This window comes from Equus asinus, chromosome 1, assembly GCF_041296235.1.
Source record: "Equus asinus isolate D_3611 breed Donkey chromosome 1, EquAss-T2T_v2, whole genome shotgun sequence".
In the NCBI taxonomy this organism is placed as follows: domain Eukaryota; kingdom Metazoa; phylum Chordata; class Mammalia; order Perissodactyla; family Equidae; genus Equus; species Equus asinus.
This window is the reverse complement of record NC_091790.1, coordinates 114297275-114324348: the sequence shown is the minus strand read 5'-3', so window position 1 is coordinate 114324348 and position 27074 is coordinate 114297275. Positions and strand designations below refer to the sequence as shown.

The 27074-nt window shown below is 40.4% G+C and overlaps 1 protein-coding gene across 6 annotated transcripts in view; it reads left to right on the top strand.

Annotated features, from left to right (window-relative positions):
• The first annotated feature begins 311 nt into the window (after positions 1-311).
• MAGI2 (membrane associated guanylate kinase, WW and PDZ domain containing 2) overlaps positions 312-27074 on the top strand; it is a 1256398-nt gene continuing 1229635 nt past the window's right edge. For all 6 annotated transcript variants that reach the window (XM_070506114.1, XM_070506099.1, XM_044769320.2 and 3 more), the window contains exon 1: positions 312-1211. In XM_070506114.1, coding sequence (XP_070362215.1) covers positions 911-1211 — 301 coding nt within the window. In that variant the 5' untranslated portion in view covers positions 312-910. The remainder of the gene's footprint in view (positions 1212-27074) is intronic.

Here is a 27074-nt window from a genome sequence, read left to right as displayed (position 1 = left end):
GCGCCCGCCGCCAGCTCGGCCCCTGCATCCCGCAGGACCCCGCAGGAGGACCTCGCAGGAGGACCCCCGGACCGACAGCCGCAGCGCTGGCCCCGGCGCCCCTCGTCCAGGCCACGACGCGTCGCCGCAGCCCGGGCCGCACCGGGGGAGGCGGGGGTCCTGGGCGCGCAGCCCCGCCGCCCTCCCTGCGGCCTCCCCGCGCGGGCCTCGGGGCCCTCCTCTCCGCTCCCGCCTCCTCGCGGAGGCCGCCAGGCGGACCCAGCCTGCCTCTCTCCCCGCCTTCACTACCGGGTCAAGCTGCGGAGGGAGGGAGGGAGCGAGCCAGCGAGAGAGACGGCGGCGGAGCGGCTCCCCACCCGGCGCGCGCGCGCGCGGCCCTGCTCCCCCTCCAGCCTGCTCCCGCCCCCCTGCCCCCTCCCCTCCTGCCAGTCCAGTACAACTAGTGCACACACTCACACACACGGCCCCTGCCGCTGCCACTGCAGCTGCCATGGATATCAGCTAACAACACACACCCAGGGCGCGCGCGCTCCCACTCGCCGCGCGCAGGAGTGGCCCCCGGCATCCCTACCCTCCTTCCCCACCCCCACCCGGCCGCTCACCAGCTCGGCTCCGGCTGCCGCCGCCGCCACAGCTCTCCTCCGCCGCGGGGCCACAGCCCTGAGTGTCATTCCGGGGCCGGCACCACCTCCCCGAGCTCCCTTACCTCTGCCCAGCCGCCCCTCGCATCCTCCCCCTTCCTCGTCCACACTCCATCCAAAGAAGAGGCAAAGCACCGAGCAGAGAGGGAGGGAGCAAAGTCTGCTCCTGTCACCTCTGGCCCCCCTCGCTCCTCCATCCTCATTCTCTCACACCAACCCCTCCAGCCCAAAGGAACCCCTCAGGAGCTGAGGCGACTCACCCCACTGCCATGTCCAAAAGCTTGAAAAAGAAAAGCCACTGGACTAGCAAAGTCCACGAGAGTGTCATTGGCAGGAACCCAGAGGGCCAGCTGGGCTTCGAACTGAAGGGGGGCGCGGAGAACGGACAGTTCCCCTACCTGGGGGAGGTGAAGCCGGGCAAGGTGGCCTATGAGAGCGGCAGCAAGTTGGTGTCGGAGGAGCTGCTGCTGGAAGTGAACGAGACCCCCGTGGCGGGGCTCACCATCAGGGACGTGCTGGCCGTCATCAAACACTGCAAGGACCCCCTCCGGCTCAAGTGTGTCAAGCAAGGTGAGCGCAGCGGCGGGCTCGGGGCTGTGCCGGGCGCCCGGACCGCTCGGCGCGCGGGGCGGCGGGAGGGTGGGCTCGCGCGAGGAAGGGGGTGTGTTGCGCGATGGCGGGGCGAGGTCGAGAGAACGCCGGCGGAGCGAGCGAGCTCTGCAGGGGAGGCGAACAGGGGGCTGCCTGGCAGGGAGGGGCAGGTGGCGGTGTGGCGTGCAACTTTGTTTGCGCAGTTCCATCCTGCCCTTTGGAAGAGGTTCGGCCTGGTCTGACCTCCGAGGTGCAGGCGAGCTCCCGGGGCAAATTGAATGTGCGTCAGTGGCATCGCCCGCAGTGGGTGATGCGCTTTTGGGGGAAGGAAGGAGGGAAGGATGGGGGAAAGGGAGGAAGAGGAGGAAGGAGCAACTGGAGGTTGCAGCGGCAACACCAGCAGGGCCGGGGACGAGAGGGGGGCGGCAGGGCGAGCGGGGAACTACGCCCCCCCTTTCGGGAGCTGCGCTGGGGAGCGCGTAGATCCGCAACCCTCTCCTAAGGATGCCGGAGCCGCTAGCGGACGGAGACGGCAAGGGACGGATTGCTTTGGGCGCTCTGACGGGTCTTCCTGAACTTTTCCCCTGCTGCACTCCTCGGTCCCCTCCCCCGCCCCGGGCCGAGTCATGTGGCCCCGCGAGTCACGTGCGCGCTGACAAACCCGGGCGCTCGCCCCTGGCCGGCCCGCGGGAGGCGGCGCGCGGAGCGGGTCCCAGCGTCCGGGGGTCGGGAGGGGAGACGTGGTCCCCCGAGTGTGCTTTCCTCAGGGGTCGCCTTCGTTGACTGCAAGTTCAGTGTGGTTGTACTGTCCCCTGGCCTCGGATTTGCAGGAGGTGTTTGTGAGCAGGAGCTGGGCAAACAGCTGGTTACACTTCAGGCTGCCTCAGCTCCCACCTGGCTTGGATGAGCCTCAGCTGAAGGCTGTAATGAGGATTTAGGGAGACTGAGATCTCGCAGACCTCAATGACTGTCTTTGCTTCAGAGAGGAAAGAGTGAGAGAAAAGTTTCTTGCAAAGAGGACCACTTTAACTGGAATAGAATAGTTTATCTTCGTTTTCCACACTCACAGGCACATTGCATGTGTGGTGTGTATGTCTGTGTGTATATTCATCTCAATGTGAAAGCTTGTTGGTAATCTTACGGTTGCCCTGCCTCAGAGATGGAATGGAGCGCGTCACTGCCTGCGTTTGAGCAATCACTTAGTCTTACTGCATGATCAGCTGTCCAGAAACACTCATAGGGAGATGCTCTTCTCTATGAAACCAATTTTAAAAGTAAACAAGTGAAAAATAAGTCTCAGGCGAAATTTCTTGAATGTAAATTGGCATACAAGAAAACGTTTCCATTGGGAGTTCTTGAGTATTAACAGCTGATGACTTGAGCTGGGCTAATGTAAAGGTCTTGTAGGTCGCTGACGCTCAATAGCCTATGAAAATGAAGAACAGGAATTAGGGAGGAAACAGAGTATCTTGGTATTTCTCAAGGTGATGTAGCAGAGGCTCAAATATAGGGGTTCGTGTTAACATATTTGATGCCATAATACTATCTTATAGCTGTACATATTAAGTTCTGGTTTTGAGTTCAAGAGATCCATTGCGCAATTAATGACCATGGTTTTGTTGGCCACAAGCTTGGTTTTTGTGGTGGAAAGTGGCTGCCAGAGTTAATGCGCTGTTAAATTGGACAAATGGCACCATCTTAGGAGGTGATGGTCCTGTTATGGTTGGCAGTGATGATCCCATTTTAATGTTGTATTCATTCTGAGCACTACATTTTGGGATGCACCCTGGCAGAATATAATTCTAACAGCAAGAATGTATCTAGAAAAGAAAGGAAGGGAGATGCTTGGGTATTGTAGATATATTCTATCAAATCCAGCAGAAAGACTTAACTTGGAAAAGTGAGGGCATGAAAGCTATCATTAAATATTGAAAAGCTATCAAGTAAGAAAAGGAGTTCTGACTATCCTGTAATACTCCACTGCACAAAACTAAGATGAATCTATGGAAATTTTTGAAGGATGAGGCATCTTTATCTTGATTAAGATCAGCTTTCTAACAGAGCTTTCTGAAAATCTGTGGGCTATATTGTGAATTCATGAGGCCCCCATCATGGGTGTTTCTGAAGAGGCCAAAATGACCACACGCCATGGATTTCTTTGTAAGATGGCGACCTAGACTCCATGTCAGTTAAATCCTGCCATAATTGATCCAAAGTAGTCTCTGATCACTCAATTTCTGTATTATATTTTGTTTGGAAGCTTATTGCTTTTGGAACTCCTGAAATACGTGCAGATAAAGTGATATATTTAAGGAAAAATCTCTTTTCATTCCATATTAATCCTCAGTTCTGGGCTTCGCTGGGTCGTTGATGATTGATGTTGCGAATGATGTTCCCAGAGCGCACGGGAACCTGATTTCACCTTCTGAATCTCCGTTGACCAAAAAAGAAAATCAATTGCTTCTTTTAGCTTTTGTGGGAAATATAATCCTCTTGTGTATTCTTCTAGATATGGTGGTGTGTCTGTAGCGTTCCCTTGGTGAAATCATTCTTTCTCTTACCAAAATATAGATAGGTTTATTTTATTTATCATTGTAAGCAAAGTGAAATTTTCAGAACCTGACATAGAGATAGTGCCTATATGTCTTGGGTTTTACAACAGATTTCACGTGCTGAGAAAATATTTAGAAACTCTTGACTCAGTAGTTTTATTTCTAGAGAGCCAATAAGCTAGCGTAGCTGAAAAACTTCAATGTGGCTTGTTGAGCAGGTATATTTTTAAAATGTTAATGAGATGATTGATTTTTGAATATTCATTCAGATATTGGATATTATACAGAAACTGCATAACGTAATCAGGTAAACTAAGGCAGATTTTTGCAAAGAAAAGAAGTCATTTGAGTAACAAAAATATTGTTAAAAAGTGCACCAGATAGAATTGCATTGTTTACTAGATTGTTATTTTTGTTTGGCTAATTTTACATTACAGTTGTCATAATTTTAAATCATAATTTTAAAAGAAGGTCAACTACTAGGATTTTAAGACATGCTAGACAAAATAGGTGTATCATAGTTTTTCTGCATTATTTAAATGGCTTTAAAACCATTTTTTAAAGCCATTTAATTCAAGGGATTCCTTTTTTAATTTAAGCTGCTTTTAATCCACACAGTGTTGAGTCATGTCTGAAAAATGCCATTTATTGTCCCATCCAATTATTTCTTATAAACTGTGGCTTTCTAGTTTATAATAATAAACGTTCCTCACCGAAGTATTTAATTCCAAATTAGCAGCTGTGTTCTATTCTCTTGTTAATGCAGCAGACCCAGCTGAAAGAAGTTTGCTGACTGATTTTGAGACCTCTGCTGAAGGTTTTTCTTTCTTTTTTAAAGTTTGCCGCTGAAGTTCACAGCATCCACTTACACAGACCATTGTGTCCTACATTCCTCGAGCTATGGCTTCTCCTGCAGCTGATACCTCATGGGGAACTACATAGCCTGGGCTGACTTTCCCATTAGGATCTCACAATGGAAAACAAAGGCAAAAAGTTGTCTAGTTCTTCCTGTGAGGACCAAGGACCAAATCAGGCCTTTGAAATTCGGTTCTAGAGAAGTACTGCTCTCCCTCCTATTGCTCCTTTCAAAGGCGTCTTCAAGGGAAAGTAGGTCCACATTTATTAAGAGTCATGCTTTTTTTTGGCTGACTTCAGGCTAATATCATAGAGTTAAGCTTGTATGCTTCTTTTTATTTAGAAAGTCAAAATTTAAGGTATGTGAATCTTGTTGAGCAATAAACGATAAAGTTGTTTAACCAATTTGATCAGTGAATTATTTTAGAAGAAAGCAGCTTTAATGTTTTGGAATAAGGTTAGTGAGACAATTGTCTTTGGCATAATTTATGGGAGATGCTACTGTGGTTTTCCGGTTGATGTACATAATTTAAATGGTATGACCTTGAATGTTGAATATGACCGTTTGCTTTCCCTGTGTTTGTTTTGGATGAGAGCAATCTCAGGGTGACATCACAGCTCAAGGATTTAAGTGCCACTCTCTTCTCTTAGCATTTATACCGTGCAATCTTTTGGCATATTTATTATGCTCACTTTCCATTTCTGTTGCTTGAAACTCACACATTCACTTTCATAATGAGCAAAAGTTTTCACATTTGACAACACTCACTGCTTATAGTTTGCACAGTGGCTTTCAAATGTGTAACAGACTCTGGCTGAATCACTTCCCTTAAGAGTTGGGATGGAATAGTGGTTGAACGTATAGGCTCCCAACTAGACAGCCTGGCTTGGAATTCAGAGTGTGTCACTTAGTATTGGCTATATAAGCAAGTTATCTAGCCTGGGGTGGTAATAGTACCTTGAGAATATTAAGTAAGTTGTGTATTTAAATGATGTAGAGTCTGGTGGATAATATGCGTTATGTAAATGTTATTCCAAACATACTGGTCGTTTTGAGCTAGTGACATTATGAAATGTTTTTAACTTTCAAGATATTTTACTCTTAATTGAAGACCAACTGAAAAATATGCAGTAATTGACTAATTAATAGTATGAGTAATTTGCAAGTAGTATTCTTGAGGTTTTTCTGTAGAGTAAAATAAATCCTTTTCTTTGGAAAGCATTAATGTGAAGAGTACTGCTGTTAAGTGGATTGGAACTTATTTTCACCTTTCAAAAATAACTCCCGCTGATGCTGCCTTTATGAGTAAAGATCTGCTGTTTTATATTTATTTTATACTTTAGCCATAGTTTATTTTCACCCAGTAATTATTCCCTTTGAACCCATATCTTTTCTCCTAAACGGTGAATATATTGAATCATTTACTCTAGGCTTGATAAGCATAGAAATTCTATTAGAATTCACTAATTTAAGTTTCGGAATTTATTTATACTTCTTACATGTGACTATAGCTAGATACAAGTATTATGTTTTAAGGCAGAGCTTTACTTCTCAGCTAGAAATCAAGCACCTCATAAAGAAGAGCAATAACAAAACAGAATTAATTCGTAAGTGTTCACAGTCAACCATACGTGATAAAGGAAAATACATCAGAATTCAGCAAGAAGTTACTTTGCATTGGTGAGGAGGTCAGTAGCTCAGTGCAAATAATTCTCCATATTGACACTTTCAAACGAAGCAGCCAACAATGTATCTACTACCAGTGCCCCCAGGAATTTTAGCATTTCGGTTGAATTGATCCCATCTTAGAATTCTATAGAAACCAGCTCGGGTGTCCAATATTAATTTTCAAAAGTTTTTCTTAGCTACAATCTGGCTATTTATTGTGATAAGAAGCGTGGAATAGGGTCTTACAACTTTCTTAGGATTGTCAACTTTTAAAATTAGTTATTCCATTCCCTTCCCAGATCCCTCTCTTCTGTCTCCAGTAAGGACTGATGTGATAAATTATAATTAATGTTATATAGATAATTTAGTAATAGGTTCATAATTACTGAATTTGCATAGTTAATAAAAGACTCGCGTAGGGATATGCATCTGCTGAAAACTCTTACAAAATGCTCTTATCATCATAGAGAATTAATAATTGCTTCCATTATTGCATTTCATTGACTTGCTATCAGCTCTTAAAAAAGACTTCATTTGGGGATTACTTTTTTAAAAACCTTAAGAATTTATTTTCAGTTTAATACACAGAGTTGACTGCTTTGGATAGTCTGGAAGAAAGAGAAAAAGGTTTTTCTTAGTTGTTTGAATATTAACTCAAATGCATCTAGTGTATCTATTTTCAAAGATCTAGTTGGCTCATGAGTGGATATTTTAGATGAATGATTAAATTTGTTTCAATATTTGAAATGATTCTATGACTTTCTCTACCTTGGAAAACATTTCTTGTAATTGTTACATGACTGCATGCCAGGCTTTGTGTCATTTTCAGTTAAACATTTAAAAAAAAATCACTGTCAAAACCATGGCTGTCATCATATAAACAATAATAGCCAAAATCAAATATGTGACAGAAAAAATAAACCTTTATAGTGTGAAGTAAAATATTTGAAGATGTTGATTTTTCTGATGATAAAATTGATGGAAGAACTTTTTGAACCTCTTAACTGCTGTTGGTGAAACTCCTGCATCTGAAACCGTGCATCTGAGATTTTTCCATGAATAACCATGGACTTTATTAAGTGACTGTGTGAAATGACTTAGGAAGAGGCAAACTTGCTTAATTAAAAAAATGTATATTTTTTAATCTATTTTTCACATTATATGATGTTTGAAGAAGTTTCTTAGAACATGAGTTTCCCCAACATTACACTGAATTATTTATATTGCTGTGGATTACAGATGGCATAAAAGCTCTTTGCACTTTACATTATCACTTAATAGATCATAGAGAATGTCTGAGTAATAATGTTGAGTGCAAAAAACAGTTATATCTATTTTTCATTTTACAGGTGAGCAGTGTTGCTTGTCCCAGTATTTTGTATTGGTGTGTGCAGGAAGGGATATATATGAATACAAGGATAATGAATGCTGTAGAAACCCACAGGTTGATTTAGCAACATTTCCTAAACTTGTGGAAATTTGACTAGCTGGATTGCAAGCATGCAAGTTTCAGGGATATGAAACCTCCAGCGTTGCATCTCTGAAGCAATCTCATCAGTCCGCAGTTGACCCCAGGTAGCCTTTCTTTGCAGTCTGTGGTGTCAGGATGTTAAAGCAACTCTTTAGTAGGCAGTTTCTTCAAAAAAATAGGAAGCATTTAGGCTTAAAGGGTCACTAAAATCGCCCAAAAGTTTTGACATATTTCCAAATCACCCTGAGCGTGAACAACTGTAATCTTGCCTTTCCAGCAAGTCAGATACTTAGGGAATGTCCATTTTTTTGCTGTTAGGACCAGAGTCTAAATAGACAGAAGGAAGTTGATCACCCTCTGGAAGACAAGAATGCTATCAAGATGCTCTTACCCGTCTGCAGTTAAAATACTGAAACCTTCTTTCAGTATTTCTTCTGAAACATTATTTATGGCTGGATCTCCTTTTCTGCTTCAGTTGAAGTACCTATGCTTTCTTTTTCTTCAGTTTAGTGTGGGAGAGTCACTCCAGAGAACAACAAGTTTGTTCTTCTTCTTGGTATACATGGAACACACACACACACGTTTCAAAAACTAAGCTTCAATGCCAGTTTTTAAATCAATGGTCCCAGAAAGGCATTTATGCATGTGAGGGTACAGTCTTATTTTAAGGAAAGAGTTACATAAAATTATTCCATGTGTGACAAATCTAGCTGAAAAGCTTGCATAGTCACCCATTAATTTTGAACTGTGAATGATATTTTTAACCCTTATAGCTCTGATAATGGGAGACGATCAAGACATAATGTTATCTAGTACCCAGATGATTTCTATATTTCGTATATATTAGTTGTTAAGAAGTCATAATAGGAAGTCAGGTTTTAGTAGTTTGGATTTTTATTATTTTAATTTGCATCACCAAGTGGCTGATGGACTACATAATGCTTAGGATAATGTCTTGTTAATATAGCAAAAGAAGGTGCAAAGACAAGAGGCGTGCTTATTCATGAGCTTGGTAACACATTTGCAGAGTAATTTAAATTTTCATTGGTTTAGATGTCCCAGAGTAAAATGAGAGGACTGGATCCAACGCACTGTGCGTATATGGTAAATCACAATTCTCAAGAAGTAATCACTTAAAAATAAGTTAAATGATGCCTAACTTCTAAGTGTTCCACTAAAATACAGGTGTTGGTGTTGCCTTACTGTGAAAATAAAGATGCCAAGAAAAACTAAGTTTAATTAGCATGGATCCTAAGAGGTTTTGTTATGAAATGGAGAATATAATATTTTTAATTATGTTAATGTTTTAAATTTAAAGCCATTTTCTTTATGTCAAATTAATTCACTATGGAATGATACTGTATATGAGTTTATAAAGTGCATATATACCATAAAAATCTAAAAAAACCTGTGTAAAATTAATATCTTTTATAGCCCAAACAATATGCTAACCTACTCCCATGAGTCAAAAAAATGCCCTTTTACATTCTCATCCCGTCTCCCTTTTAAAATTAATTGGAAAATCTTCACTGTCTAGTGTGGAGAGCATCCTGATGCCCTTTGTCCTTGGGGAAGTTGACTCTTGTAACATTGACTGGGGAGATGCTTTGCTTCTGTTGAATATGCCTTCAGACAGACTTTAGAAAGCCACAGAGTTCTTAGAGGTATTGTTGGTTTTCTACCTGGAATGCGTTTCTTCTCCTCCTGCTCCCCTCCTTCCTTCCTAACAGAATGCCAGTTTTGTTCAAGCATCCACATGCTGATGGGCTGCTGTGCCATGTGTTTCGTATTAGGCTGGCCTCATCCCAAAGGGATGAACTTAGACTAGTCCAAGCCAAGCATGGTAATTCCATCTCTTTGCCAGTGATTGTTTTAGGAAATGGCTTATAACCCAGTTCTAAGTAATGAAAAGTAAGGTGAAGTCCCTTGGGGACTTTCTGAGAAATTTTTTAGTTCTTGAAATAAGATCCAAGACAGATTTATTCACTTTTCTGTCTGTGAAATTTGCTGCACATGGAGGTGATGCCTGGACCAGCTGTAGCCATCTTGGGGTCACGAGGAGAGCTAGCCTAAAGGTACAGAGTGGCAGAACAGAGTGATAGAAAGCTACTGGCGCCTTGATGAACTGCTGAAATAATGAACCAGAACCAGCCCTGTCTCAGGACTACTTAGTATTGAGGTAACACTACACAAGATATTTTAAGCCATTTAGATTGGGTTTTCTGTTATTTTGCAGCCAAAATCTTCTGATTGATATAACTGTAAAATGGTATAAAAATAGGCATTTTATTCCTATTTTATTGTTTTGGGGAGCATTGGTGAAGATCTTCTTTCAAAAAGAGAAATCTATTTGGAGAATAAATGAAGATGTATTTTTCTGTTACATAAGCTTGGTGAAATTCTAGGTATGTCTCCATTACCTCATTCAGTTTTGCTCTGGTTGGACTTCTGTTTTAAATTCCAGAAAGTTTTAACCATTCTGAAGTAAAATATGTAGGAACACAAATTCATTTTAACATTATCCAAAATAGAACATAATCAAGAAAGCAAATCAGCTACAAAAATATGCCCACAACTCATGCCAAAACCAACGTGAATACTTTTTGAATTATATAGTGTTTACAAATGTCTGTACCATTGATCCAGGAGTGTTATATAATTACAAACTGACTCATCAAAAATGTTCCAACTTCATTTTCCCGGGGCTAGAATTCATTTGCTTATCATTCGCCAAACATTTGTTGGTAACCTGTTCTCTAGCAGGCACTGAACTAGAGATTGGTGATAAAAAGATGAGTAAGACTTCATTGAGACGTGGTCTATGCCCTCAAGTCGTCTGTGCTGTGGTATGTCTGTGTGACCTGAGTTAAAAACCATTAAGGAGAATGTTCTTTCATCTTTTAAAGATAGCTTTCAGGATGTGATCAGAATAAGAGGCAGGAAGACGAAACATTTTGGAGGAGAAATATGGATATTCTACATCATAGCTTACAGTTCAAGTAATTACGTAAACTCTGTATGTATTTATTTTTAATGTCGTGCTTACGTGGCAGGCGCTGTGCTCTAGAGTGACCATAGAAAGTTGTGTAGATCTTGATCCCACCCCAGAAATTCCACAGTGCTGTGCAGTAATTAAGATCACCAGATGTGAGTTGAACAAATTATTTCACATCTCTGCATGTCAGTTCCATCCTTTGTAAAACAGGTATCATTAAAGAACCTGCTTCACAAGGATATTATGAGGAATGAATGTTATATGCATATGGCATGCTTAGCCCAATGCCTGGAGTATAGGAGAGGCTCAATTATATATATATGTGTAACATATACAAAATATGTGTATATAATATTTGAAATTATTATAATTATCATATGTACTATATATTCATATTCTATTTGGTTTAGTAATTACTATAAACAAAAGTTTTCAATGCAATAAATGTTTTGAAAGACCTGTACTTAGCAGAAGGGCACCTGGTCTCTTCTGAGGTTTCAAGCAACTTTTCATGGAGGAGACAATCCTTGAGTAGAAGACCAGGCAAAGAAGGGAGGAGAAGTCTAGAGAAAAAGCAAGGAGGCGCTGATATTGAGGGTTTTGAAGAATGTGGTAAAGAGTTTCCAAGTGCTGAGATCTGGAATTTAATATAGACAGTAGTAATAAATGAGCTTGGGGTATTAGAGGTGGGTCAATCTATTATATAGAACTGAATGGTGAGTCACTGAGTATTATTAATAGCAAACATTTGTGCAGTGCCTATATGTCATTTTTCTAAACATTAAGATAAATGTTAATTAATTTAATCCTCATATCATTCTAAGGCAGGTGCTATCATTAGTCCCACATTTCACATAAGAAAACTGGAGCCCAGAGAGATTAAGAAATTTAGACAAAGCCACCTAATAATTCGCACAGCCAGGATTCAGATCCAGGCAGTGCTCCTAACCACTATACTGCCTTGCCTCTCTGTGTTTGAAAGGTTTTAAGAACAGAATTGACAAGGGTCATATTGTCCATTGTGTTTCCAGTGCAGGAAAATGTAGGCAACATTTTGTGGAACATATGTGGGCAATGAAGAGACCTAACTGAAGGATGCTGAAGACACAAGCAGGAGCCCGTTTAAGAGGCTACAGAGTGATCCAGAGGAGAGGTTTTGAGGTCTTGAACTATTACAGTGAGGATAGGGATGGGAATGAGGGGAAGGAGTTGAGAAATATGGAGGTGGTAAAATTGTCAGTACATGGTGATTGGGATAGGGACAAAGAGAAAGGAGTCTTGCTTGACTTTCTGGTTTCTGTTCGGTAGTATCAAGCCTTATAGAGACTAGAGGCGTGGAGTAGATCTGGGTAGACAGTAATTTCGCTTGGGATATATTTAATGTGACGTGCCTGGACGGAATTCAAGTGGGAGGAGTCTGAATGTTCCAGTCTTAAATTCAGAAGCGCAGTTGGGGCTGAAGGTATAGATTAGGGGATATGAAATTATTCTCTGAGATAAGGTAAAGGCAAACAGAACAAAGAAATCCTGTGGCACCTAGGTTCGAGAAGTCAAGGATCCCAGGAAGGGACCTAAGACTGTTACCAGAGTGGTCTTCACCCTGAGTGAGTGGTGACCGCTGCCAGCACAGCAGAGATGGTTACAAAGATGGTGGCTGGAACGCTTCCATTGCATTTGGCAAAAATGGAGGTCACCTTTGTTTGCTGCCATTTCAGTGGAGTGGATGGTGCAGAATAACCAGATGTCAGAGCGTAGAAGAGGGAACAGGACGTGAGAAATTGGGAAAAGCAGGTGCATCCTACTCTTTCAAGAAGCTTGCTTAGTAGGAAAGGGTAACAGACAATTGCTCTCATGGGGATGGATGGTTAAGAGGGAAAGAGGAGAGGGTGGAAGAGACACTTGAGCTTAGATTTCTGCATTTGTCACATAAATATATTTTATCCCATCCATATAAAAATATTCTAGCAAATTAAGATCCTTTGACTGATTAGTTGAATAAATCATTATTCATTCTATTTTTGTTTTGTGTCATGCTAAAGCTAGGTCCTGGCATTGAAAGAATAAGGATCGGACCCCTACCCTCCAAGAATACGGAGGAGTGGGTACAAAGCTAACCTTAAAACACTGAGTTTTAGTGGAATGGCACAGAAATAAACATCCTGCTTTTAGAGCGTATTAGAGAGAAAGGAAGAAACAGAGGAGTATAGTGTAAAATAGAATGTGGATCCTGGAGTAAGAGCACTTCGCTGGGTTCCAGTCCCAGGTTCCTCGCTATCCTTCCTTGTGGAGGGACTAACTTTCTCTGAGTCTCAGTCTCCTCCCGTGTTACAGAACGGTGGTTAGAATCAGAGAAGCTGACGCGTGTGGAAATGTTCTGTAAAACTTTTAGCCCCGTTCAGTTGGAAATGTTGTTACTTAGAGATGGAAGCTCGCTGGGGGAGAGGGTGCTTCACTGCATAGGGTATTTTTGAGACTGACTCTAAAGTGTGAGCCGTGGTTCAGGAGGGGAGGGGTGGAGAGCAGAGACAAGAGCACGACCAACGATGAGAGAGGGCGAAATGACCCTCCTGAGCAGAGAACTGAATGCAGATCAATGAGGCCAGAGAAAGGGGACCTGAGTACTCCTAGGGGCAACTGAAGAATTTTCTGGGAAGGAAACTTGAAATCCTATTAGGGAAGGGCCTGAAATGTAAACCTAAGGAGTGTGGACATTGTTCTCTAGTTGAGTAAACCCGCTGAAGGTGTTTGAACAAGGGAGCAGCCTAATCAAAGTGGTTGGGTGTTTTTATTTTGTTTTTTGGGGGGAGGTCAGTGAGGAAATTTGGTTTGAGGGATGTATAGAGTGGAGAAGAAACTGAGAGCAAGGCCTAAGTTCTGGTATCAGCCGTGGGTGTGGAGGAACGTGAATTTGAGAGAGATTTTAGAAGCAGGATGGCTAGAATTTCTATCCAGTTGAATGGGAGGTAGTGGTGAAGGGGAGACGGGAATGAGAGAGAAGTCTGAGATTTCTGACGTGGGTGGGTGTGTGGAGTAGATGCAGGTGCCATTAACTACAGAGATTAAAATTTAATCTACAGGGGAAATGGCCTTAGGCTGTTCCGGAAATCAAAGATGGCTGTGTTTGACAACTGCGGGAGAAAAAGCACGCTACTTTTAGGATATTTTGGCTCTTAGTGATAAGTACTATAATTATATTCGTGAGCTATTTATCCCTGATTTTTCACTTAAAACAATTTAGACTAGGCATCGAAGTTAGAGTGAATTAACAGAATTAAGTTATAAAACGGCCTATTTTTTATTTTTAGCCGATTTCCTTATTTCGTTTTGCTCCTATTGATATTACCTAAAGAGCAGAGTGAGCAGAGAAAAATGAGGCCCTGGGAGCCAGTGTTTGAGGCGCCTGCCAGATGGCTTGTTTCTGATGTTCAAAGGAGGTTGGTCACATCCGTCTAGAGCTCACAGAACTGTTGGAGCTGCAGGTTGGAGAGCTGAGTGATCTTGTCGGTCATAGCTGTAGCCCTCCGAGAAGCTGTGGTCCCCTCAGAAGAGCCCTGAGGATGAGAAGAGGCCAAGAATGGGGATTTGAGAAATGTCTGTATTTAACAGGCCTGCGTGTATATTTCCTTACGTAGTACTTCTAACCTAGCAGGGGGTAGCGTAAATCTTTAATAATGTACAAACCTATCTTCTTAAGTTGGGTCCTTCATAATTTGTATCGCAGAGGGTGTATTTATTATAGATGGATGTTTCATGTTAATGTATCTCTGTTAAGCACTGAAGAGAAAGTTTCGGTTTTACCAGCAAGTTACAGACAGACAGCAGTAGTGAGACCTCAGTCTTCAACCGTGCTGCCTTTATCTGCTGTGTTTTTTTTAGTCTCAATTCAAAGGTTCCAGGAGCTAAACAATGCCTCATGTTTTGATTCTGTGAGGTGCTATTTTGAGACCAAGCTCCTTGACCGTGGGTGCGATATTCTATGCAGTATTTGCAGGAAACCCTGACAATGCAAACTCTTCTCTAAGTTGTGCTGGCATTTCTTCGTTGAAAGGATGTTTGTAATGAGTTACCTTCCTCTCACATGCAGAATTATTCAAATGTTTCCATATGGCGATGGTTGGAATACGCATCTTTTTGAGCACTCCAAATTGTATCTTCTTTCTTGTAAGAAGTTTCTCTAGTTCAAGGTCGTCGAAATGACGTGTGAAGTATTTGGAACTGTATGTGTTATAGAATTTTGTTAAAAATGAAAAGATTGGCAAATACATCCCAATATCGCAAAGTTCATTTGTTTGATCCAGAATCGACGTGTGAGATTTAGATCCAGGTTCGTAGTATCACGACAAAATATTTACTCATTTTCATTGGCTGTAGAACTATGGTTTGCCAGTAAAGCTGTCGAATATGTCACTTGCCCTAGACCTGGAATTCGTCGAGGGGTAGAGCCACATCTAATTTGTATCTGTTTCCCTAGTACCTGGAAGGATGCCTGAAAATATGTAGAATGTTTAGAAAACATTTGTGGAGTGAATGAATAATAAAGGTCTTCTTTCCCTGTACTACTTGATTTATTTGAAATGCATTGTACTAGCCAGGGTTCTCCAGAGAAACCAAACCAATAGAAGACGTATACATATATGTATATTATATATACACAATAAAATGAATGCATAAACACCAATAGGATAAAATATATATATGTATATATAGATAGATAGAGAGATTTTATTGTAAAAAATTGGCTCACATGATTATGGAGGCTGACAGGTCCCAAGAGATGCACAGGAAGTCAGAAACTGGAGACCCAAGAGAGCTGATAGTGTAGTTCCAATTTGAAGGCCAGCAGGCCAGAGACCCAAGAAGAGTTGATGTTTCAGTTCAAATCCAAAGGCAGGAAGAAACTGATGTCTCATTTCAAAGGCAGTCAGGCAGGAGAAATTCTCCGTTACTTGGGGGAGGGTCAGCCTTTTTGTTCTAGTCAGACCTTCAACTGATTGGTTGAGGCCCACCCACATTGGCAGGGCAATTATGCTTTACTCAGTCTACTGATTACAATGCTAATTCGTCCAAAAATACCCTCGCAGACACAGATAGAATAATGTTTGACCAAATATCTGGGCCCCTGTGGCCCAGTAAGCTGACGCATAAAATTAACCATCACACACATTAAGAACTTCTGTTCATAATTAATAGCCATTTTTGCCTACAGCTATATCCTTGAAAAATATTTTAAAACATATTATGAAATACATTTTTTTGAATATCCTTACAGCTCTCTATATTATGCTGTGGTAGTTTTTTTGGCAGTGTGGTCACTACCTACCTCATCCATGATGAAACTCATTTCACTTAAAGTGTTGCTTTTTCCCCAAAATATGCCCTATTTTGTTCTAAAATGCGTTTCTTGCTCATGATTAATCTACATGACAAAAATTCCTTGGTTTATTGAGCATCATTTTCATCCTTACACTGAAACTGTTATGAAAGGAATCTGTTTCTGTTTAACTTGAAAGTTGTATGTTAAATAGTTTCAAAAAATGAAAATGCAAATAAAATAGTTTAGCAGTGTGTAACCTGTGCTTACTTGGTCCAGAAGAGCGTGAGCCCTGTGAAAAGCCAGGTTGCTGAGTCGATTGCTCATCCACACGAGAGAGTGGAGCTGCTCATGGCTGAGAAGGAATGACATTGCCAGAGGCCTCCTGTATCAGAGGCAGCTTGGAAGTTTAGTTAGATTAAGAGATTTTCTTTATTGGGAGAATAAAATTGCCTCTTTTGCTCCAGAACGGTGGTTTTCATCTAGGATGAGAATTGTTCCAGGCTGTTTTAGAAGAGAAAATGGCTCTATTTGAGAACTAAGGAGAATGGAGAGGTGGTAGATTAAGCAGTTCGTGGTAAATTAGCAATAAAATGGTGTTCGTTTGTTGTCCCTTTAAAAACATCTTTAAATTGTCTGAGTAATCAGAAATAAGAGCTCCTTCAGTGAAGGAAAAGCACAGTACGCATTTTCACCCTAAGAATATTTACTGTTTTCTTCTCTTTGTTCCACTGACCTTTGGATGTATTTGGTTGGTAGGTAAATCAACTAAATTTCTTATTTTTTTAAATTTAAATATTTGTGTGGCGTTTTATGAAGTTATGAATGTTGAACTTGGAAGTTCATATCTAAATTAGCCCTCCGATTTCAGAATTGCTGAATTTACTGAGGGGAGATCAATAAAAACGATTTATTTATTTTTTTCACCATTAGTAATAATGGTGGTACCAGCTAAGTAGTATGTTCCACTTAGTATGTTCCAATCACGTGTGCTCTCTCATGTGGCCGGTTTATTAAACAGGTGGGGCTCAAAAGGGACACACAAGAAACAATAATTTTTCTCTGCCTTACCACGGACCTCACTGCCCTGCCTTGTACCTGTTTTTTACTTTCATCTATCAGAATAGTCTCCTTTGGGGGTATAAAAACATGTAGTCTGTTTGAAATATAAACTTCAACCTTGCATCTGATTTCAAAGTTCTCCTCGCTTTTGACCTCAATCTCCATCATGAGCTCTGGAAACCAGTAACGAGAGTGTTTGGTTAGCGTGGTCTGTTGCTTCAATTTTTGCTCCACTTCCTCCCTCTGCCCACCTACTTCTGTCTCCTCAGAGGTCCAGGTAAGTGAGGAGGAGGAACAAGAATCCAGGAACAAAGGCTGGTTTCTCCAGGGCTTTTAAATCTGCCCCTATGTGTCCTCGGTTATGTCAGGCTTCCGGATGCTGGCTTTCTGTTACGGAGCACCTTTGTATGTTCTTCAAAGATACATCACCTTCTGCATACCCCTCTGTGTCTTTGCGGCATGTCCTGACAGAGGCGACGGACTCCCAACCTGACCATTGCAATTGTGCGCTCAGCTCCTTCCCACTGCACCACACCCCAGGCTCTTTCTCTTGCTGTCCCTGTGGTCCAGGAGGCAGCCCTCTGGAGCAGCGTCCTCTCCAGAGAGCTTTTGCTCACCTTCTGCTAGTGTCTAATTGGCCGTGGGAGACTGCATGCATCATCTGCCCATCATGTTGCAGAAACGCAGCCACGTCTCTTCTTGCTCAGATATCATGGGCAGCTCCACCCAAGCTGCCACTTTCAGAATTCTCTGGCAAGAAGTAGGCACAAATCCCTGACTTTATGAATATCCCCACGTTCTTGGGAAAATCTTTCAAGATCTTCTTTCAAGAATGAACTCTCACACTTTGCTTGTGGGAAGCAGCATGGGGTAACTATGACTTTCAAGAATTCAACAAGCAACTCCTCTGGGAGGGACCCTAGTGAGCCACCACTCCCTTGTGTGCAGCACGATCTGCGAGGGAAGGAGGAGAGGGCACTGCATTGATTATTAAGATTCCTTCAAGGAATCTTTTTCGTGGAATCTCTTTTCAACTATTTGGTCTTCTCATCTAGGCTGTTGGGAGCCATGATGGTCTTTGGACGGTTTTACCATGAATGTGATCAATAACTTGCTTACTTCCCGTTGGCCTCAGCTTTGAAGACTGAGCTACAATTCCAGGAAAACATGGCAAGTCCCACTTCACATCTAGTTATGTTCATTTAAGGCTCACATTAACTCTGTGAGGAGAGTGATATTTATCTTCCCACTTAAACGTGAGGAAACTGAAGTATAGAGAGTTTTCATTCCTTGCCCAAGGTCACTCAGCTCGTCCAAGGTCACTCAGTACTAAGTGGCTGCCTGATTGAAAAACCTTTACTCTTCACTTTGCTGTATTGCTGAAACAGAATGGGGCAGAGTCTAGAGGATTAATGAACCGATCTCCTAGACAGGTGCCCAAAACTACAAAGCAGACAGTGACAGCACCCAAATGTGTCACTTTTCTAGTTCCATTTCCCATTCCAAAGCTTCACAATTTTCGGATAGAAATCACATTCATTTCTTTTCCTTCCTCCCGTGTTAGAATGATTCAAACACTTCAAAAGTAATTGCTAATTTCCATGCTGAAATCATAAGCATCTTAGAAGTGTTATAATATTTCTTATTCTGCTGTCTCAATATTGCATAGCGTACCCCATTGGCAATCATGAAAATACTACAGTAGGACTAGGTTCAAAGAAAATGAGGAGCAAATTCTACAAATGCAAAGAACTTAAAATTCCCCAACAGTGTTTTTATGCTTTCTGAATTTTTTTAAACAAATATTATTTTGTGAAGTTGAAAGTTTATCGCTTTATCACTTCGTGTGAATATTTTCTTCTCAGAAATCAAACGTTTCTTATTTGTCTTCTTTCTCCTCCCAGGAAGTTGTTAGTCTTACTGCTACAGTTGACATAAATCTGCTATTTGTTTACACTCAGTGGCATCCAGATACATGATAAATATTGCGTTTCTAAAATGTATCCACTTGTAAGGCGTGAACTTGGAGATTCGGCTCCAAAGAGCTGTCTTATCTCAGGTGTTCTGTTCTAGCGTGCTCATGTGGAGCTTATATTTAGTATTACTTGAGTTGCAGATTTATTTCTTCTTGCCTAGCAGCATCAGCTGTTTCCTTCTTCTGGTTCCAATTATTATGATTATTTCCAGCTTGAGTGAAGTTTGGCAAAAGCAAATATAGAAAGGGAAAGGACAGAATAGGCTATTCCCTCAAACTAACGTTCAAGCTTATCAGCCTTTATTTAACTGCAGAAACCATTGATGTTTGGAGCTGGCAATTTAATATCGATTTTAGTCTTTGGTGTTGCGCACATAACACCAAGTGTGTGCAGGGCACAGTTTAAAACTGTGACAGAGTCTGGAAGATGCCTCCTTGCCTCTACTAGATGAGACCATTGTCCTTTTCTATTAGAGAAGCTAGAAGGGGTTTGGGTTTGTATTTGTTGAATTTTGTGATGTTCCTTGCACGTGTAATATATGAAAAAAAGAGAGGTTATAAGCACATATGTGTTACTACATGCAATATAAACAATATATATGGTTAGGTGCCTGATTGTATACTTGGGCTGATTTGGGTGACTCTTAGGTATTTATAATCCATGCCTGAGGCCCCAAGACAGTTGTGTATGTTCAGGTTGTGGGACAAACAGTTGAGTAAGAGTCAAGAAACTCATTCATATAGGTTGCTTTTTTCCTCCGTGTTTCTTTAGTAACTTTATGGCAAAAACAGTTTTTTCCCTATTCCCAATGACGCAGAGGATTTGATAAGAACCTCTGAGAACTTAACTCATTCTAATAAATTTGCTCTGAAGCTTTTATATGTACTAAGAGGATACAGCGGGAGGGAAGAGTAAGGTCAATAAAGGCATCAAATTAGATGCTGAGTTTGTGAAGATGCCTCTTAGTCATTTGGTTCCATAGAGTCCTAATGCTGAGGCTAACTGAAAATTCCACAAAGTCTTATTTTGGCACTATAAAGTAGAGGAATGACGGAATACAGGAGACTGAATTATTGATGTACATTTTAAAATTTTAAACATAATATTTAAAAAATTGAGCCTAAACTTTCTTATTTAGCAGGTTTCCTTGTCAGCAAATAAGAATTTATGTCAAGGACACATGCATTCTTTGCAATACATATCATGTTTACCTCTGCAGAAAATTATTTTTTTCCATTTTGAATCCATTTAGCTTAAAAAAACAAAACACATTTTTCTAATTTTCTGAGGTGTTCCTTGATGGAAACATTGTCTTATTGGCTAACACCATCTTATTTTAAGCTTTTAAGTGGATAGCGTTTTTATTTTAAGTTATAACCTCTATTTTCTTTTTTTTGAGGAAGATTAGCCCTGAGCTAATTACTGCCAGTCCTCCTCTTTTTGCTGAGGAAGACTGGCCCTGAGCTAACATCCATGCTTATCTTCCTCTACTTTATATGTGGGACACCTACCGCAGCATGGCTTGCCAAGTGGTGCCATGTCCCCACCGGGGATCTGAACCGGCGAACCCCAGGCCCCCAGAAGCAGAACATGCACGCCGCCGGGCTGGCCCCTATAACCTCTATTTAAAAAAAAAAACAACACATTAACTTGAAAATAACCTTTAAGACCAACTGCTGAATCCTCTTGCTTATTTGGTTAACTTTACTCTGTATTCAATGAGATTATTTAATTTATTACTATTATTAGAGAAAAGTCAGTTCTAGTAGATGTGAAAAATAGAAGATTCTCTGATAAACTATACAAGGAGTTTTTCCACCTTTTATTTTGCCTTTGTTGCTGACTTCCAAAAAAACAACACAAAACTCTATTGAATGTAGGGAGCAGAATTTTTTTTTTAGCAACATTGTAAATTTTGCTAAGACGTACAGAGAAATCAAAACATTGTTTTTTTATTTATTGACTTGTCAATAAGGCTTATGGTATGTTCAGTGTTTATTTTTGAGATTTATTATTTATTGAAACAATTTGATTTAATTCAAACAAAATGAAGAAATAGATGGAAAGCTGTTCTGTTGAATAATGTTATTTTTATGAAAGATGGGGAAACACTTTTGTGAATGAAAAATACATCCGTAATTTATGAAGCATTGCAGATGTGGATTTGATTGTGGGGATATTTACATAGCCATGCAGAGTATGTGGAACTTATAAACAGGTCATTTCTCCTATATAGCTACACATAGGCTATGGTCTACATTTTCTATTGTTTTTATAATTGATAAACAGGGCATATTTATAAAGTCTTTATTTAGACATATCCAAAATGCTATCCAAATATTTAACTTAGAAAATATAGGAAACTGGATATTTTTGTGTTCTTAAAAAGTAAGCTTTCCAAAGGACGTGCCTTGGATAATGAGAGCAATGGCAATTATATGTTTTCAGTGGGGTATTAACTCAGCTGATTTGTCACCCAATATAATCCAATAAAGAGATGCGGTACAGATGTTTTCCAGCTGCAGGCTCGTTTTGCTTAGCACCCAACTTTTGAAGATTTTACTGATTATTCCTGAGTCAATAAGAAACATGAAGATGGTGTTGATTATGATAATTTTAAATTTTAAAATTTGACGTTCAGTGGTAAACCTAGGCATTCTTTTCCTTCGTTGTATATTTATAACCTGCCAAGAATAAAGATAGGCCAGCCTGTTGATAAATAACGCTATTCTAAATCACCTGATCCTACCAAATAAATCAAATAAGTAATGATATTCTAAATCATTTGATCCGCTACGCTGAGATGTTAATTCTGGGCAGTGGTCGTGGAGAACACAAGCCGTTGTTGTGGGACTGCGATGTGTTTAAGGTGGAATGGCTTCCAGGTACAAGGGTCAATAGAAGTATTATTTTATTTTAATCTCAACTCTTTCTATAGATATCCAAATTATTATATTTTGCTCTGAAGAAGAGACTTCTTTATGAGTTATAAAACCAGACTTTTCTGCCTCTTCTTGTTTAGTGAATTTATACAGATATATGTTCAGACCTGATTTCCAGTCTAACAACTGCCAAATTTTCATGCAGTCCTCTCTGACCGGAACCACTCACATGCCTTCCAATTCCTCTCTGTACATCTCAGCAGTGTGCTCTGCTTCTTGCTTTAAAAACCTGCAAGGCGACTTAGTTTCCATTTTAGTAAGCTGCGCCCCCTGATTTCCCAGCATCTTCTAATGATGCCATTGATCACTAGTTCAGCTGAACTGGAAACTGGGAAATCTGTGCCGTCCCTTCTCTTTTTTCTGATTCCTTAGTTGGTTTAATTGTCACTTAGGTCTCGGTGATATTTCTTGTGCAGGCTCTTTGCTTTCCTTTTCCTGTGTTAACACTCTCTGTGTGCCCCTTCCTTTCCACTCTCTGTACTGACGCCATAGTTTCTAATCTGGTTCCCCCCCTTGCCCAATCCATCCAGCAAGTGACTACCAAATTAATCTGCCTAAAATACCACTCAACATCATACTCCTCTTTCTATGCCTTTCCCCCGTACTGAATAACCTCTAAATGCTTAACCTGACATTCAGAGCTCCCCAAAATAAAGCCTAACAACTTTCTACGTGTATGTGATCCCATTCTGCACGCCATCTCAAGCACGCTGAGCTGGTTCAATATTATCTTCATCCTTTTGGCCTTTCCATAGCCAGGGATATCGTCCTTTCAGTTTTGCCTGCTGAAATTCTGCCTGGCTCTAAGGCCACTTCCTTCTCAAATGATGCCATGATTGCTCTATTTAGAAGTGTTGTCTCCATTCTAAGGTGCCTCAGTCTTAGGGCACTTAGAGAAAACCCATCATTTGTATGCATGCCGTCTTACCTACTGTTCTATAGAATCCTTATCTTTGGGGATTCAAGCTTAAACATCTTCCTAGTCCCTTTCACTACTGCCTTCACAGAGTAGGTACTCAATAAATATTTATTGAATGAATAAGTTATCCCTTCGAAGACATGAGTGAATTTTTGTGTCCTCAACCTGCCAATAATAGATTCTAGACTGTGTGCAGTGCATTTATATCAGATGCCAAAGCATAGCAATATTTTATTTTTAAATGTTTCTATAGTAAAGCCTTGCAATGAGAAGATAGTGACGTTTGGTGGAATTAAATAATTCTTTTTTCTCTTTTGTAATATTAAAACTAAATGCAAGGGGGGCAGCCCTGTGGCCTCGTGATTAAGTTCAGTGCTTTTTGCTTCGATGGCCTGGGTTCAGTTCCCAGGTGCAGACCTACACCACTCATTGGCAGCCATGCTGTGGCAGCAACCCACATACAAAATAGAGGAAGATTGGCAGGAATGTTATCTCAAGGCCAATTTTCCTCACCAAACAAACAAACAAAAAACCTCCCCCTACACATGCAATACTAACTGCAGGACCATTCAGAATTCAGGTTTTCAGACTGAAGTGACCTAATTTTCAGAAATACTTAGGAACATAATTATGTAATCTGAATAGTGGAGAAGATGGGAAGTCAGTTCTAATCAAGGTAGAGGAGGACAGATTTATTCCATTTGCAACTTATGGTATCATTGACATAGGCTGGACTTTCCCCTGATGTCTGGATCTATAGTTCAATGAGAATTTCTTTCTGAAGAGTAAATTCTAAGGGGGAACTGGCTTCAAAACTAAAGTGTGAAAAGTTCAGGTCTGACATTGTGCATCCCTGGTTCGTGTGACAAATTTATGGAGATAGAATCTAAATGCCTAATGGTCTTGGACAATCCTAGTTATATATGCAGCAATTTTTTTCCAAAATGGTACACTTAAACAGATAAATAACCTACATCCTCCATTTCACTCCTCAAGAGGGAAGATAGTTGGAAGCTGTAGGAAAGGGAGAAACTTCCTAGTTTCATGATTTCTATCTGAGAGATAGAAAATCATTTTTTATCTTTGCTTTAGCTTATGGTTATATATTACAGTGACAGTCCTTTATACGGGGCTCTGAGAATTTCTTTGATGAAGATGCCAAGGGGGAGAACGAGGACGAAAAAGAGGAGGGGAGGAGGGAGTCAGGAAAGAGAGCTTGATTTAGTCCAGAACACGAGTTTTTGATCTAGTGATCTACGCATTTATCTTTGGAAAGTGTTCAATCAACTGAACCGTTAGGATAATAATTTCATCTAGTAATTTCCCATATTGGAGTCCTGCAGTTATGAGGGTTTAGACTCTAGCAAACAGGAATTGAGTAGGCAGCTCCATAACAAAAACTAAAACGTTGTTCTTACCAGTCCTTGAATCCACTCTCAGTTTGGGGTCAAGACAAAGGTGCACAATGTTTTTGAAGAACAACCAGTTAGATTCTGTGGAGCACAATAGATTGAACAATCATTCGTGTGTTTCTTTGAAAAGATTCTTTCTTTAAAACAATACAGTGCCCTTCATTCAAGTTCAAACACTGAGTTTTCCTGGTGCAGCTTTTGCTTGTTGTGTTAGATAATCCGCATGATGCTTTACAATGCAGAGAAGCAAATGGTCGCTGGAGCCTTTATCCAATGGCTTCCGTCTCTCTCTCTCTGTCTCTCTCATGTCTGTGTGTGTGATTTGTCAACGTGTTCCCAGGCGAATGTCACAGGACTGTAACAAGTGTTATCAGGTTAATTTCTAGTCACATAACTGAGACCACAGATTAGAGTCAGACAATGGTAGTTATGTAATCAAAATACATGTGCACCTCATATTCTCTATAATACCATTCTGACTAAACTAATATATATATACATATATTTAGCTTTAGGTTCGTATTTTATTTGCCTAGGAGTACCAGGGACCCCCCAAAAATACTGACTTAAAAAAGTCAATTTCTCTTACATGCAGGCATTTAGGGCTGGTGTGGTAAATTAAGTGTTATCTACCCCAATAAATGCTTCCAATTCTTGATTCTTCTATCTCCATGAGTGGTCCTAGTCTTAGTGACCCAGCCACCATGTGCACATTTGAAATAGCAGGAGAGATGAGAGAAAGAAGGGTCACATTTGGCCATACTTTAGTGACGGTTTCTAGAAAGAGAGCATGAGACTCTTAGTTTACCTCCTGTTGGCCAAAGCTTGGTCACAATACCACGCGTGGTTGCAAATATTGCTCTATTCTGGGAGGCTAAAAATAATCAAAAGTTCTAAAGGCACGAATGGAAATAAATCTTCAAGTTTAATATTATATTCATTTTATATAAATATATATTTATATTTATGTTTATACCATGGTATAAGACTGTGGTGTGAAGAATAAAATTATTTGCCTGATCCAGCTAAGATATTGAAACATCATTTTTAAAACTCCCTTCCAGATCATTCTAGACTATGTGATTCTGCCACATTATTTCTGTTCTGGAAGATGAGAGTCTTGATTTCTACTGCACATTGCCACTAGCTATGTGAGCTCAGATTACTCATGTGGCAAAGCAGATCACTGGGTTAGGTGGCAATCTAACAGTCTGTGATTTATTGAATATCTCTGATGTGCACAGCCCAGTAGCTCCTTGGGGAAAAGCAGTATTTCATACTGGTATTCCCAATGCCTTGAACATAGTTTTGTTGGGATTGAAAAACAATTGTTCAATGAATAGCCTAGTGGAAATTATCTGAATCGAATAGGCACCTCTCCTAACTCTATACTGATGTTACCTTTTCTGTACTTCTGTATAATAATGTGCATTAGTTTGTTTTCAATCTTAAGTTACTGAAATCCAAACCAAGCAGTCGTAAACCATAAGGATATTTATGATTTTACCCAACAGGAAATCTAAAGATAGGGCAGACTCTAGCGCTGGTTGATTGAGTGACTAAAAATATATCTTCTTTCCATGTCTCTGCTAGGGCCACTCCAGTGATGCCCTCATCCAAAAGAGATAATGAAACAAATAGTATCAACTACATAATGTATATACTATATGTCGAAGTATGCTTGAATAATTTTTCTAAATATTTTTTGAAAGGCTCTTCTCCCCACAGAAAGGGTTCTTAGATTATATGCATACTTAATTTATACCCCCCCACTCAGTACACTTAGCAGAGATTTAGTATTACTTCTTGGGATTATTTCTGATCAGGCAAAATTTATAGAGTATATTTCATTACAGTTAATTTTGTGAAATTAATTCAGAATTTTGAGATCAAACAGACCTGGGTTTGGATTTTGGGCAGCTTGCTGACTCTGAGTATCTGTGTCTTCATCTCTAATACAAAAAAGTTGATGCCTGATTCCCAGTGGTGTTGAAGATTAAATGTGATAATCTGTTTAGAAATAACAAATATAGGTTCTTGTGGGTCATGTGTACAACAATTTCAAAACACTTTTAAACCCACTTACTAAAATGTACACATACTTATCTTCCTCTACGACTTTATATTTGATTCCAAGAGAATGCTGTAATGTTGGGAGAGATTATAGTTATGACCAGATAATCTATTCAAAAATGATGTAACACATCTTTGTGAATGTATTCACCTGTCTTTTTTTCTTCTCTGTTTCATATCTTTCACGCATTTGTTTTTTACTTATTAGAGTGGCTCCAATTTGAAAAGCTTCACTGATGTACGAGAAATTGGCTGTGGTATGAGAGAAAATAATTCCTTGTGCCAAGAGCACCCTTCCTTTTGTTTTCGCATTATACGGTTTCTCTAGCTACCTTGGCGTCCTGTGTTTACTGCCATTGGGCAGTTCCAAGTTTAGTTTCTGACTGAGCCTTCCGAAAGTCAGGCTGTATTTTTGCACACTGGGAACCTGGCCTTATTCCCTTGAACAAAATCTGTAGAAAAACCTTCCTAAATAGGATCAAACAAGCCCCCAAAAAAGCTCCCAAAACAGGTTTATTGATTTATATCTCACTGTTTGAAATTGTGCAAAGCCATGAATCCAGCTGAGCTTCGTTTTATTTTGTTATGTCAATGTGAAATACTTA